Source organism: Malurus melanocephalus, unplaced genomic scaffold (assembly GCF_030028575.1).
Source record: "Malurus melanocephalus ecotype Western Australia unplaced genomic scaffold, MMel_1.1 scaffold_548, whole genome shotgun sequence".
NCBI classification, from domain to species: domain Eukaryota; kingdom Metazoa; phylum Chordata; class Aves; order Passeriformes; family Maluridae; genus Malurus; species Malurus melanocephalus.
In genome coordinates, this window is record NW_026623780.1 from 222,483 (window position 1) to 235,141 (window position 12,659).

General features: G+C 60.7%; 2 protein-coding genes across 5 annotated transcripts; both read right to left on the minus strand.

The window, feature by feature from the left end:
• Positions 1 to 880: 880 nt before the first annotated feature.
• Positions 881 to 6,003, minus strand: VSIG10L2 (V-set and immunoglobulin domain containing 10 like 2). Its single transcript, XM_057382075.1, has 12 exons — positions 5,928 to 6,003; positions 5,500 to 5,853; positions 4,456 to 4,740; positions 3,593 to 3,868; positions 3,164 to 3,445; positions 2,628 to 2,888; positions 2,246 to 2,539; positions 1,853 to 2,155; positions 1,531 to 1,653; positions 1,425 to 1,449; positions 1,181 to 1,353; positions 881 to 1,088 (listed from the first exon to the last, which is right to left on the minus strand). The coding sequence occupies exons 1-12, from the start codon at positions 6,001 to 6,003 to the stop codon at positions 1,012 to 1,014; spliced, it is 2,529 nt and encodes an 842-aa protein (XP_057238058.1). The 3' UTR covers positions 881 to 1,011.
• A 924-nt stretch (positions 6,004 to 6,927) lies between these two features.
• Positions 6,928 to 12,628, minus strand: DDX25 (DEAD-box helicase 25). 4 transcript variants are annotated; one of them, XR_008966392.1, is made up of 11 exons: positions 12,351 to 12,628; positions 11,818 to 11,953; positions 11,638 to 11,730; positions 11,423 to 11,525; positions 10,698 to 10,812; positions 10,173 to 10,350; positions 9,301 to 9,538; positions 8,933 to 9,095; positions 8,615 to 8,803; positions 7,775 to 8,339; positions 7,354 to 7,410 (listed from the first exon to the last, which is right to left on the minus strand). XR_008966392.1 is itself a non-coding variant. In XM_057382086.1 (10 exons), the coding sequence occupies exons 1-10, from the start codon at positions 12,604 to 12,606 to the stop codon at positions 7,346 to 7,348; spliced, it is 1,536 nt and encodes a 511-aa protein (XP_057238069.1). In that variant the 5' UTR covers positions 12,607 to 12,628; the 3' UTR covers positions 6,928 to 7,345. The 4 variants fall into 4 exon arrangements, 1 of the variants encoding a protein (XP_057238069.1); XM_057382086.1 differs by lacking the exon at positions 7,775 to 8,339 and having other exon boundaries at positions 6,928 to 7,410; XR_008966391.1 differs by having other exon boundaries at positions 7,775 to 8,803.
• Between the last annotated feature and the right edge of the window lie 31 nt (positions 12,629 to 12,659).

Consider the following 12,659-nt stretch of genomic DNA (forward strand, 5'->3'; position numbering starts at 1 on the left):
TCTGCACATCGTGGACTTCACACCCGTGGGCTTCGGCTGCCACGTACCCCCGGAGCCACCACACATCTCTCTCCTCCCTTTTTGTTTATCTTGTCCTCACAGCCTGGATTTCCCCTTCTCAGGACCTGCTGCAAGGCTTTCCCCTTTTCCAACAGAGATCAGCAGGCGAGTGGCTGGGATTTACCTCTGGCTGCTTCATTTTCCCCAAACACTGAAATGACACCACGGTTTTCAACGACCTCACTTCAATCTCCCCTGTATTGTGGGTGTGTCAGATAAAGACGCTCTGTTTTCCAGAGAAGCTGTAATATCCCTTTGGAATGTTGTGTGTTTGGAAATGTTTTGCAGGGGCTCTGTGTTTCTGGGGGTGGCTCGATAAAGGGAGKGATGCTGCTTKAAGGCTGGTGTGGGGATTGATAATGATCTGTGGGCACTGCTCAAGGTTGGTTCRTGTCACTTGATGTTTCCCAAAGGGTTATTATCAACCAAATCCTGAAGAAAATGGCCCAAGGTGCCCTTGTTTCCACACACACCACAAGAKGAAGACTCTGGAAAACTGGGAACTGCCTGRCACTTTCCTCAGACCCTGCTTCCCYCCATRCTTGCACCAAYGCAGGGAAAARCCATCTCCGATCACTATTTTTAACTTCTTGCGGTTTGGCCTTAAAATGGGGACTTCGGGATGCAGATGAGGTCCCTTCCCCCAGAAAACGCTTTGTGGCCGTTTTTGCACCACAGAAAATTCAGCACAGTCCCAAAGCAGCATCCCCAGCCGATGCCAGCCCTGGGGTTGAGAGCAGCACTTCGGCCCTCGGGCTTTTTTTCTGCCATCGGTGAGAAACTATTTATTGTAGCCTAAATATTTATTTTAGCTGCAGCAGTAACTGCGGGCCCGAGGCTGAGCCGGAGGGGCTTTTGCCGGGTGCCACGCTCGGAGCCACAGGTGGGTGCTGCCGTCCCGTGGTGTGCGAGAGACGAGGAAAGGGAAATAAAGAGGAAAAACCGCAGTGGTCACGGCGTCGCTGTCACGGTGATGGTGACATTAACTGGAGGGTCATCGGCGGTGCCTGGTGCTGCCGAGAGCGGCTCTGCAAAGGGTGGGGAGCCCCAGTGCCACCAGGTGGGTGCTGGGTCAGCAGGGTGGGTGGCTCAGCCCGCTGCCCGCCCCAGGGTGCGGTACCTGCGGCCGTGCTGGGTGCGCTCKGATCTCCCTGTGCCGGCGCTGCTTCGGCACCTGCGGCCGTGCTGGGGCCAGACGARTCTCCCTGTGCTGCTGCTGCTTCCTCCTCCCCGCCTGCGGCTGCTTCAGCATCCTCCGCCGTGCCCACGGGCTCCTGRGCGCCAGGACCAGCCCTGGGGGCACAGGTGGGGTCTCGCTGGTGCCCGGGGCAGAGGGGTTTGGGCAGAGGGGTTCGGGCACTCACGTGCGGAAGAGCAGATCGTGCAGTCCTGGGGGGACAGGCGGCTGTGAGCTGTGGGGTCAGGGACCGGGCTGTGGCCCCCGGTGAGCCCCCCGGCCCTGGCACTCACGTGGGAGGGTCTCCCGGTGGCGRGCGATGCAGTGCACGGCCAGCAGTGAGGCTGCGGTGGCCACCAGCATCCCGGCCACCGCCGCCCCCGTCACCGCCGGGTAGGCTTCGAAAGGAGGCTCGGCTGGAAGAGAGCAGAGGGAACATGGCAGGCAGCATGGATGGGGCAGAGCCCGGAAAGGCCGGGGAAGGTGCGAGCTGGGCCTGAAACCTCCTGACGGCTGCTCGCACTCGGCTCCTCAGCTCCAGCAGGACGGGAACGCTGCYTTTCTCCACTCAACCCCTGCTGTGCCCCGCGGAGCAGCAGCCCCTGCCCACTTCACCTGGCGTCTGCACCTCGGAGGGGTGCCCGGCCGTGCGGTGGTTGACGGCCAGGACGCGGAAAGCATAGAGCACCGCGGGGTCCAGCCCCCCCAGGCGCCGGTCGCGGGAGTGCGGCTCGATGTCACCGGCGGCTGTTTCCCAGGGGCTGGGGGTCTCCCGGAGGGGCTTCTTGGTCTGGCGCCGCTGCACCACGAAGCCGGTGAGGTTGCCGGAGCCCTGCGTCCGCCACTCGAGCCGCACCTCGGTGCGCGCCCGTGTGTACCGCAGCTTACTGATGGTGACGTTGGGGGGGGCCGGGTACCCTGCAGCGGGATGGCACCCGGCAGGAGGGGCTTGATGCCCCCAGCCCAACCTCCATGACCCCAGCCCACCCTTCCCCTCCCCGCACTCACGGTCCACGCGGAGGCGGACGGGGAGGCTGGCAGTGCCMACGGCATTGGTGGCGRTGCAGCGGTAGATCCCACTGTCCCCCGGCCACTCGGCATCCCGGACGGTGAGGTTGASCCAGGCTTCTCCCTGCTCCAGCCCGTACTTGGCCAGCCCCGGCGTCACCTCCCGCTCCTTGGGGTCGTACCAAGCCACGGTGGCACCGAGGGTGGCACTGCCGCCACGCTGCCGGCACGCCAGCTGTGCCTCGCCGCCCTCCAGCACCGCCACCTCGCTCTCCGCCTCCAGCTCGGGGACCTCTACTCGGCGAGAAGGGGGGACGGTACCGGCAGGGCCGTGCCACCCCAGCGTGGCACGGTGCGGGCACTGGGGACGGGTTCGGCTTACCCAGCCGCAGGCGGCACTCGGCGCCAGCGGCCCGCAGCGGATGGGCACCCACGCAGATAAACTCCCGGCCCCCCAGGCTGCCATCGGTGCTGAGCACCAGCACGGCCGTGGAGGGTGCGGGGTCGCCCAAGGCCCGGCCCCCGCTGTCCCGCCAGCGCAGGGTGACGAGCGGCGWGCCCCCCTCCCACCGGCACCGCAGCATCACGTACTCGTCACCCTTGGTGGCCGCTGCCGCGCAGGTGGGGCTGCCGGACGGGACCCCTGTGGGATGGAGCGGTGTCAGGGTGGGGCACCGGCACGTTCTGCCAAGGCACCTCCAAAAAGGAGGAACCCCCCTGGGATTTGGCACCCAGGCTGTGCCAAGGGATCCCCCGTTTTGGAGCAAGCTGGAGGTGCTGGAGCTCCCAGGAAAGGCATCAGCACCCTGGAGTGCCCATCCCATGGTGTGGCCATGGCACGGGGTCATTGCAGCTCTGCTGTGCCCCCAGGGGGGTCAGAAAGGGGGTTGGGGGGCAGGTGCGCCGGTTGTCACTCACACAGGGTGGTCCCACATGCAGCCCCCTGTGGCAGCGCGGGGTGAGAAGCCAGGCAGGAGAAGGAGCTGCCGTTCCTCGTGATTGCTCCTGACTGGATCCTGGTAGCCATGGAAAAACTGCTCCCCATCACCCCCTCTTCCTCCTCCTCCTCCTCCTCCTCCTGGGGGCCCACCCAGCGCAGCCGGGCCGGGGGGAAGCCCCCAACCCAGCGGCACCGCAGGGCCACGTCCCGCTGGTCATCGGAGGCCAGGGCAGAGCAGCTGGGGCTCCCGGCTGGGGGATCTGCGGGAGATCATCGGCACTGGGGCGAGCGTGGGTTTCCCCCCAGGACCCCTGACATCGCCCCTCACACCCACATCCTCACCAGGGAGCGGCGCCGGTCCATGTCACCCCGTGGGGACCCACCGGCCCCCCCGCAGGGTCACTTACAGTAGACGGTGAGCACGATGGTGGCCTGGGTGCGGGTCTGGAGGTGGCTGTTCTCGGCCAGGCAGGTGTATGTGCCCGCCTGGGCGCGGGCGATGGCGCTGATGACATAGGTCTGGCCCACGTGCACCTGGGAGCCGTTGTGCAGCCAGACGTAGCGGCTGGGGGGGTTGGAGGGGGCCAGGCAGCTCAGCACCACGTCCTCCCGCTCACCCGCCGAGAAACCCCCCTGCTCGGGCGAGAAGGGCTCCACGCGGATGGCCGGCTCATCGGGGCCATCTGCGGGGACACAGGGCCCTTGAGACAGGGATGTCCCCACAGAGGGGACACAGCACTCGCCAGGCTTTCTCCTCATGGGGGATGCAGGGCAGCAAAACCCCTTAGAAAGGGCTCACCATGGGGGCTGTGAGCRCACCGTGATGGACAGTGGCCATGGGTCAGTGGTGGCACCGTGTTTGTTGGCCATGGGCACACCATGGTGGCCACAGACCAGTGGTGGCACTGTGTTTGTTGGCCATGGGTGCACCATGGTGGCCACAGGTCCGTGGTGGCAGTGCACACGGTGGCCATGGTGGCTACAGAGGCGTTATGCTGGTGGGCTGTATGGTGGCCATGAATACAACAAAGCAACAACAAGCCATACCATGGTGACCACAGGGGCATAGTGGTGGCCACAGGGGCATAGTGGTGGCAGGATCCATGATGTCCATGGATGCACCATGATAGGTATGGGTGTACTATGGTGGCAGCGTGCTCAATGCCCATGGACAAAGCATGCAGACATTGTGGCGGCCACAGACATGCCATGGATGTCACAGCTGGTAGCTGAGGGTCCCCCCACAGTGGGTGACACMCAGGGCACTCACAGACRATGTCCAGGTAGACGGGGTCGCTGSTGTGGCTGTTGACCTCGTTGCGCACGGAGCAGATGTACCAGCCCGTGTGGCTGCGGTTGGCCGGTGTCAGCTGCAGCTCTGCCCTGGAGCCCCCCAGTGCTGTGGGRGTCACTGAGGGACCCCCCCGGGGCTCCTGGTGCTGCCAGGAGTAGCTCAGCGGCTCCGTCCCCTCCCGCACGGTGCACGTCAGGGCCACCGCTGCCCCCTCCGCTGCCGCCGCTGCCGTCGGCCGCACGAAGGGCTTGGACACGGGCACTGGGGGCACGAGTGTGAGTGGCCCCCCACARGCATCAGAACGCCCCAGGGCCCACCATCTCCCCCAGCCCAGRTGGATTTCGCCAGATGTTTGCCAGATTTCAGCCAGATGTTTGGCCAGTGAAGTGCTATAGCAGCCAGTAGAATGGCTGTTGAGGACACCTAAGGGTTAGCAAGGGGCGTCCTGGCTGTGGTCATGGGTACTAGCTGGGGTGGCTACCAGGACCAGTTTGGTGTGGTGGGATGCTTAGGTGGCCAGGGAAAGGAAATGAGGATGGCTAGTGGGCTGCTATGTTGGCTAGCTGGAGGCAAGGGAGGTTTGCTGGCTAATGCTGTGCCAGCTAGCGGGGCTCTGGCTTGGCAGATGAGTGCTGTGTTGAGCTGCCTTGGCTGGCGGGATGCTATATTGGCTAGTGGTGTGCTAGGTTGACTAGTGGGATGCTTTGGTGCCTAGTGGCAGACTATGTTGGCAAGCAGGGTACTCCGCTACCTTGTGGGGTGCTTTGTTGGTGAATGGGGTGCTACTGTTGCTAGTGAACCACTCGGTTGGCCAGTGGGGCTCTGCATTGGCTAGTGGGGCACTATGCTGCCTTTATTGACTGATAAAACCCTTTGTTGGCTAGGGGAGTGTGTTGTTGGCCAGTGGACAGCTCAGTTGGCTACTGGGCAAGGGGCTGCTGGACTGCGATCCCGGGGAGCGTGATGCCGGCTGCTGCTGGCTGGCAGGGCCCCTCAGGTGGGCCAGGGCCGGAGACTCACCCAGGACGCGCAGGAGGACGGCAGCATAGCCCACGCGGAGCCGGCCCCGCTCCGGGAAGAGCCCCTGGCAGAGGAAGCGGCCCTGGGCGGCCACGCGCAGCTCCCGCAGCTCCAGCGTCCCGTTGCGCAGCGTCACCCGGCCCAGCATCCCCGTGCCGGGGGCCAGGGCCACCTCCCTGTCCGTGCCCACGGCCACGGCCCGCGGCACCCCCTCGCCCCGCGGTGTGAAGCTCCAGAAGACCACGGCCGGAGGTGCCGCGGCCGGGGGCCCGCAGCTCAGCTCCACCGCCCGGCCTCGCACRCCCGTCGCCCGCCACTCCTCGTAGGCCGCCTCTCCGGCCGCCAGCGGCTGCCCTGCCCCGGGCAGAGTGTCYGTCAGGCCCTGCTCGCCCCCCACCCGGGTACAAAGGGGACGGCTCGGTGCTCACCCCCCGCCAGCGCCGGCAGCAGGCACAGGATCCAGGGTCCCCTCCACGGCGGCGGCGCTGCCCGGCCACGCTCCATGGCGCCATGTCCAGCACCGGCACGCCAAGCAGGGCTGCGCTCTCCGGCACGACCTCCTCTCTGGTTACCCCCAGGTAATTAAGCCTAGCCCTGATTAACTGTTAATTATTTATCAGCCTGCCAGCACAGGGGGAACCCGACGCCACTGCCACCTGGGCCCCTGCAATCTCAGGGCTAAGGATGGGCATATTCRCTGTGGGAATGGTGGCATCCTTGTGTTCCCTCCACGTGGGAATTTAATTTCTTAGTGAATTTAATTCCACCTTTTTTTTTGGACAAAAAGGGGGAAAATACGCTGCCACTCCCCTGTGATCCAAGCTGGGGGGTTTGGAGCTGGGGAAGCCGGGCAAGGAGTGAGGTTTGATATTACATCTCCCACTGTCTGTCACGCCCCAGCCCATCAAACATTCATAGGGGTGGCCGTGCCGTAACGCAATGCCAGGGGGCTGGAGCGAGCCAGGGGGGATTTGGGGGTGCCCATCGTGGGGGGGATCAGGGAACACCCACAAAACCATCTGCCATCTCCCATCTCCCTCAGTGATCTTTTAATCAGAATTTATTGCTTGTTACAMAAATCACACTGTTAATACCAGATGTGAGACTCCCTACAAAGAGGCTCTGGGGTTTGAAATGCCCCRAAGGGTTAAAGCAGGTGGTGAGGAGCAGCAGAGCCAGGGCCAGGCCTCCTCCTCCAACCACCAGCTCCTGCTCCCACTGCCAYGCATGCCCCTCTGGCTGCGCGCTCATCACGTTTTGGTCACTTTTTGTGCCTGTTCAGGTTGGGTTTGGGAGGAAATTTGGATGAGGAGAGCAGAGGGCAGTACCCAGCCCACCAAATGACACCATTGTCAGCACTGGCTTAATCAAACTCCTCCAGTGAGGGTTGATACATTTCAGAGGAGTTTGGGAAAGAAGGAACCACCCTGGTGATTACAAACAATTCCATTTATTAAAGATCAACAAAGGCACAAACACAGCCTTGTCCCTGGAGTCCCAAGTTCTGTCCTCACTGGGACCCCAAACCCTTGGACTTCAGGCCTCTGGGGTCCAACCTCTCTCCCCCACTGATGGGATCCTCAACACTTGGATTTTGGACCCTCGGGGGTCCAACCTCTCTCCTTCACTGCTCTGAACACTTGGGTTTCGCCCCGGGATTTGGGATGGCAGCAGTGGATTCCTGCTGCCATCTAGCGAGATGAGGCTTGCTCCAGCCTCTCCTCAGGCAACACAACAGAACTCAACAGCTTCAGGAGGATACAAAAACAACAGGAAGTCTTCCCCTCTAACTTTTCCTCCTTAGTTTAGAACAGAACTGGAATTTGGGAGAACAAATCCCTGCTTCTCACTCAGCTGCAAGCCTCTCCAGCTCCTCAATGTCATATGGATCCACCTGCTTGATTGTGGTCTCTGTAGGAAGGAAAGAGCAATTGTTGAGAGGTGAGTGCAGAGCTCATCCCCCCGAGCTGGTGGCTGTGCCACCTGAATGCSCCATCATGCCAGCTGGGAAGCTCCCGGAGTGCTCACTACAGCATTTCCCTCTGCAGGGAAATCACCCAGGAGGAAGTGCAGGGAGAACTGGATCAGGGGAAAAAGAAATCAGCTGGGAGAAAGCAGGAGGGGAACTGGATCAGCAGGGAAATCAGCTGGGAGAAAGCAGGAGGGGAGCTGGATCCGAGCAGCAGCCAAAGCATGGCAGCAAGAGCAAGCAGCAGCCCCAGGGCAGCAGCACGTCCAGCTCAGCCTCCGGATTTGCTCCCATCCCCACTCTCACCTCCACAGCCATGCAGCCAGGGAAGGTTTGTATCCTCAAATTGCAACATCACCACGGGAAAAGTCAGTTCATCCTCACAGTGGCTCCTCCTGGCCATGGCAGTGKCTGGACTCACCCCAATGCCAGCTGTTCCAGCTGCTCATTGCTTCTACTGCACGCAACAATCTTTGCCAGACTATGTGGCTCGTGTCTTCTCTGCTTGGTGTCTGCCTCAGGCTCACTCCAGGTTCCCAGGACAAGTGGGCATTTAAAGGAACCAAGAGGGCTGAGCGGCTCTGAGGCCGGAGCTGAGGAAGGGACACCATTTCCTGCCCATCAGAAGGTTTCTATGACCTTCTTTCCTCTCAAAATCACAGGGAAAAGGCACTGGGGTTCAAAAAGCCACTGGTGCAGCCATGACATCTGGCAAATCCCATGAAAATCCTCTTGATGTTAACAAGTAACAATTTTCACTCAGGAAAGATTTCCACAGCTGCCATCTCCTCTCCCACAGCTAGGGCTGAGCTGAGCCAGGGCACCAGGTCCCCTGGAACAAGGGCTTAAAAGGAAAGGCAGAAAAAAATGCCTAAAGGAGGGAAAAAAAGAAGATGCTGAGGCATCCTGGTACTGGTAACAATCCCTTGCAAGCTGCACACAACCTCCAGGGCTGTTTCTTGAGAAATTTGYCTGCTGGGGAGCAAAAACCACCGGAAAAGCTGCATCTGTCACCTGTTCCCAGTGGGATGAGCCCTGGGGAGAGGAGCAGCCCGACAAGGTCCATGTGCGAACAGGAAATGAGCTGGAGGGGGATTACAGCACCAACCCCACCTCGTGGAGCAGGGGATCCCTGCGGATACTCACGGAAATAGTTCTCAATCTTGTGCACAAGTGCCACGGTCTCTCTCTGCACCACGCTGAAGGCGATGCCGCGGTGCCCGAAGCGTCCCGCCCTCCCGATGCGGTGCAGGTAGGTCTCAAAATCCGGCTGGCCATCCTGATCCACGGGGAGGCCAAAGTTCACCACGGTGGTGACCTGCTGCACATCAATCCCTGGAAGAGAGGCAAAATATCCTTTTGGGATATCCTGTCTCCCAGGATCTGCTGCTCGAGCCCACGTGGAAGAACAGCAGGCGTGGCACGTTTCAGGCCATCAGAGGGGTGCTGGGTTTCCYGGGATACCTCTGGCACAGACGTTGGTGGCTATGAGAACCTTCTCCTTGCCCTCACGGAAGCGCTGGATGACACTGGCTCGCTGCACCACTGTCAGCTCAGCTGTCAGGATGGCCACTTGGTGCCCGTCCCGGCTCATCTTYCCCGACAGCCAGTCTGCGAGCCTCCGGGTCTGGACACATGGGGARAGGCTGAGGCCAACAATATCCCCTCCACAGTTCCCTGCTCTTTTTGAGGGAGCTCATGGCAGTTTTCAACACTCCCCTGGGGTCTGCTCCTTTGTTTTGGGGGTCTTGGGAGAAGCCCACTGTGYCCACACTGAAAAATTACCCATTCCTGCTATTCCAGATGGGAGAGGGGCAGTGCAGGGGCCTTACCTGGCAGAAGATCATGACCTGACCGATGGTAAAGCTGCAGTAGAGGTTGCAGAGGGCCCTGTACTGCTCATCTGAGCTCTGGCACACCATGAAGTACTGCCTGATGTTGCCCAGGGTGAGCTCCTCCTCACGCAGCTTGATCACAATGGGGTCGGGGATGATCCGCTCCGCAAAGGCCCGCACGGGCTCCTTGAAAGTGGCTGAGAACAGCAGCACTTGGCAGCTCTTGGGAAGAGCCCTGGGGAAGGGAAAAGGCTCTGTCAGCCCCAGAGAGCAGCTGCTGCCCAGGGAAAGGACAGAAACCCTAATTTAAGCCGATTTTGTGTTGCCTTCAATGGAAAGGGAAGTCAAGAGGGCTGACTTTTCACACACATCTGGAATGACAGCTAAAAGGGGGAAGAGCTTCACACTGAAAGAAAAACAGMTTTAGATATSAGGARGAAGTTCTTCCCTGTGAGGRTGGKGAGGCCCTGGGACARGTTGCCCAGAGAAGCTGTGGCTGCCCCATCCCTGGAAGTGTTCAAGGCCAAGCTGGATGGAGCTCTGAGCAACCTGGGTCTAGTGGAAGGTGTCCCTGCYCATGGGAAGGGGTGGGAASAAGATGGGCTTTAAGGWCCCTTCCARCCAAGGCCATTCTATGTTTCTGTGMTTCCATCTGAGGCCTAGAACAGCTCAAAGGAAAGGTAAGCAAGGTGAAGTGTCTTCCTGTGTGTACAGTGGACACAGTTTTATGGAAAGACAGACCTCTGGACAAGCCTCCCTGGCACCATAGGGACACTCTCTTTAACAGCTCTTTGCCGACAGATTCCTATAAAGCCAAAGGAGAGAGGGGAAAGCAGGGAAACAGGACACCAGCTCTCAGCAATACTCACCTGTGGATGCGGATGCTCTGACAGGAGAGGCCCTGCGTGTCGATCATGATGTCAGCCTCATCCAGCACGAACAAGGAGATCTTGCTCAGGTCCAGGATGCGTTGTTTGAAGCACCAGTCCAGTGTGGTGCCTGGYGTTCCGATGATGATCTGCTCCTCCAGCACCATGCCCTTCAGAACTGCAAGGGAGGAAAAGRCATCTGGCTGCCTCCAGGCACAGAGCTCTCTGGTGCTCTGTTTTCCCATGGCTGCTCAGTGAGGCCTTTGAGGGGTCATCACGACATTTCCCTACAGCCTTGGGGGGTGGGAACCAGCCCCACGTGGGAAAAGGGAGTCTGGAAGCAGCCACTGATGGTGGAAAAGCCTCCTCAGCAGGAGATGAGGGTAGATACAAGGACAGATACTACTTTATTGCTCTTCATGGAGGTCTGGGCAGTCCCTGGTATCTCCAGGCTCTAAGAGGGAATCCCTGTGTTCCCCTCCCCTTTCTGGAGCAGTGCCAGTAGCTGTGCAGGGCTGGACTCACCTCGGTTTCCCCGGACAGCGTAGTTCACCCTGATGTCAGTGCAGAACATCCCAATGGCCCGCACCACCTGGCCRATCTGCAGAGCCAGCTCGTAGGTGGGAGCCAGGCAGAGACACTGGCAGAGAGCAGAGGAAGGAGCTGTCAGGCCTGAAATGGGGCACACTGGGTGGGGACAGCAGGAGGAGCACTGAGGCACAGGGGATGGGGCAGCATAGCATGGCTGGAAGCTCAGGAGCTGGGCTGTACTCCCAGCTCCAGCCAAGGGAGCAGAAAGAAGCTGCTGATGCTATTTTTGAGGAGRAAATTCCTCTCTTGGATGTGGTGCAGCTCATTCCCGTGCCCTAGTTCGGTCACATTGTCCATACACACAAGAGGAGATATGACATGGTTTGAAACAGCCAGCAAAGCTGGTTTGCACCCAGACAGGGGACTGGGAGTATCTGACCACCAGAAACCAGCAGTGTCTGCAGCTGCTCCTCAAAAGTTAAACTCTAAGGTAACTGAAGCCTGGATTGATCCACTCTGGCAAGGCAAAGCACCTGCCTGAGGTGGGCATTGTGCTTTTGGTTCTACCTTCCACTGTGACATGCCCTGGTGGTTTATCATCCCACTCCAGTGGGCAAAGTCACACAGGAACARGGACAAAGCCCAGAGCCCTGGCCCCAGCAGCATCCTGGGCGCTTGGGCCAACCCCTCCTGCACCAGCTCTCCCTGTCCTGCGTTACCTGCGGGTATTTCTCGCTGGCATTGGCTCTGCTCAACATGGCCAAGACAAAAGCTGCTGTTTTCCCTGTCCCTGACTGGCTCTGGGCAATCAGATTTTGGGGCCTGCAAGGCAAAAGCAGCTTGGTGGCTTGCAGGGGTCGGGGTGTTCCTGTTTGGCACCACAGTGCCGGGATGCCGCGAAGAGCCGGGGCTCAGCCGTGACATTCCTACTCACGGGTATGCCAGCATGAGTGGCAGAGCCTGCTCCTGGATTTTGGATGGTCTGTTGTAGCCCATCATATAAACCCCCTGCAACAGCTCCTTCTTCCTGTGGAAACAAAACATCCCAAAGGACCCATGTGAAGGAGGCTGATGGTGCTGGCACCTCGCRGGGCTGGGGGCTGTGGCAACTCACAGGGGCAGCTCCTCGAAGGTCTTGATGGAAAAGAGTGGGGAGTTGGGGTCCCGCTGCAGGATCTCCACTTGCTGCTGGGACTCCACCAGGGATGTGTGGATCAACTTGTTCATCAATGACAGCTCGGCCAGYGACACTGGGAAAAGCAGCAACTCCGTAAATAAAACGAAYGGAATCACAGAATCATTRGGGTTGGAAGGGATGTCTGGAAATCATCCAGTCCAAACAGTCAACGGGGGTGGGTGACACAGGAACGTGTTCCTGTAGGTGTGGAATGGCTCTGGAGAGGGAGAATCCAGGATGTCCCTGGCCAGCCTGTCCCRGCGCTCTGCCACTCTCCATGTCTAGAAGCTCTTCCTCATGCTGAGGTGSAACTTCTYGTGTTTTAGCTTACAACAAAAGGCTTGTAACGAGAATCCTCTCCCCTCTCCGGGGAAGCCCAGGGGACAGCGGGCCGCCCCTCCCTCGGGACCCCGCGGAGGTCGGTGCGTGCTCGGCTGACACCGCGATCCCCGCGGGCCTCCGGGACCCACCTCTTTCCTCATCCTCCTCCTCGGCCCGTGGCGAAGGGGGCCCGGGGGGCGAGGGGGGCCCGGGGGCCRCGGGGGACAGGCCGAGCCCGCGGGCCATGCCCCGGCCGGGCCGCTCGGGGCAGCGCAGCCCGGTCCAGCGGGAGGCCGAGCGGCGCAGCGCGGCTCCGTGCCAGGGGCAGCTCGGACCGGGGCCCGTGTCGGTGTCCCCCGGGCCGAGCCCGCGGAGCCCCCGCAGGCCGCGCTCCGCGCCCGCCATGGAGCCGCCTCACAGCGCCGGATGGGGCGGAACTTCCGGCGGCGGCAGCGGCG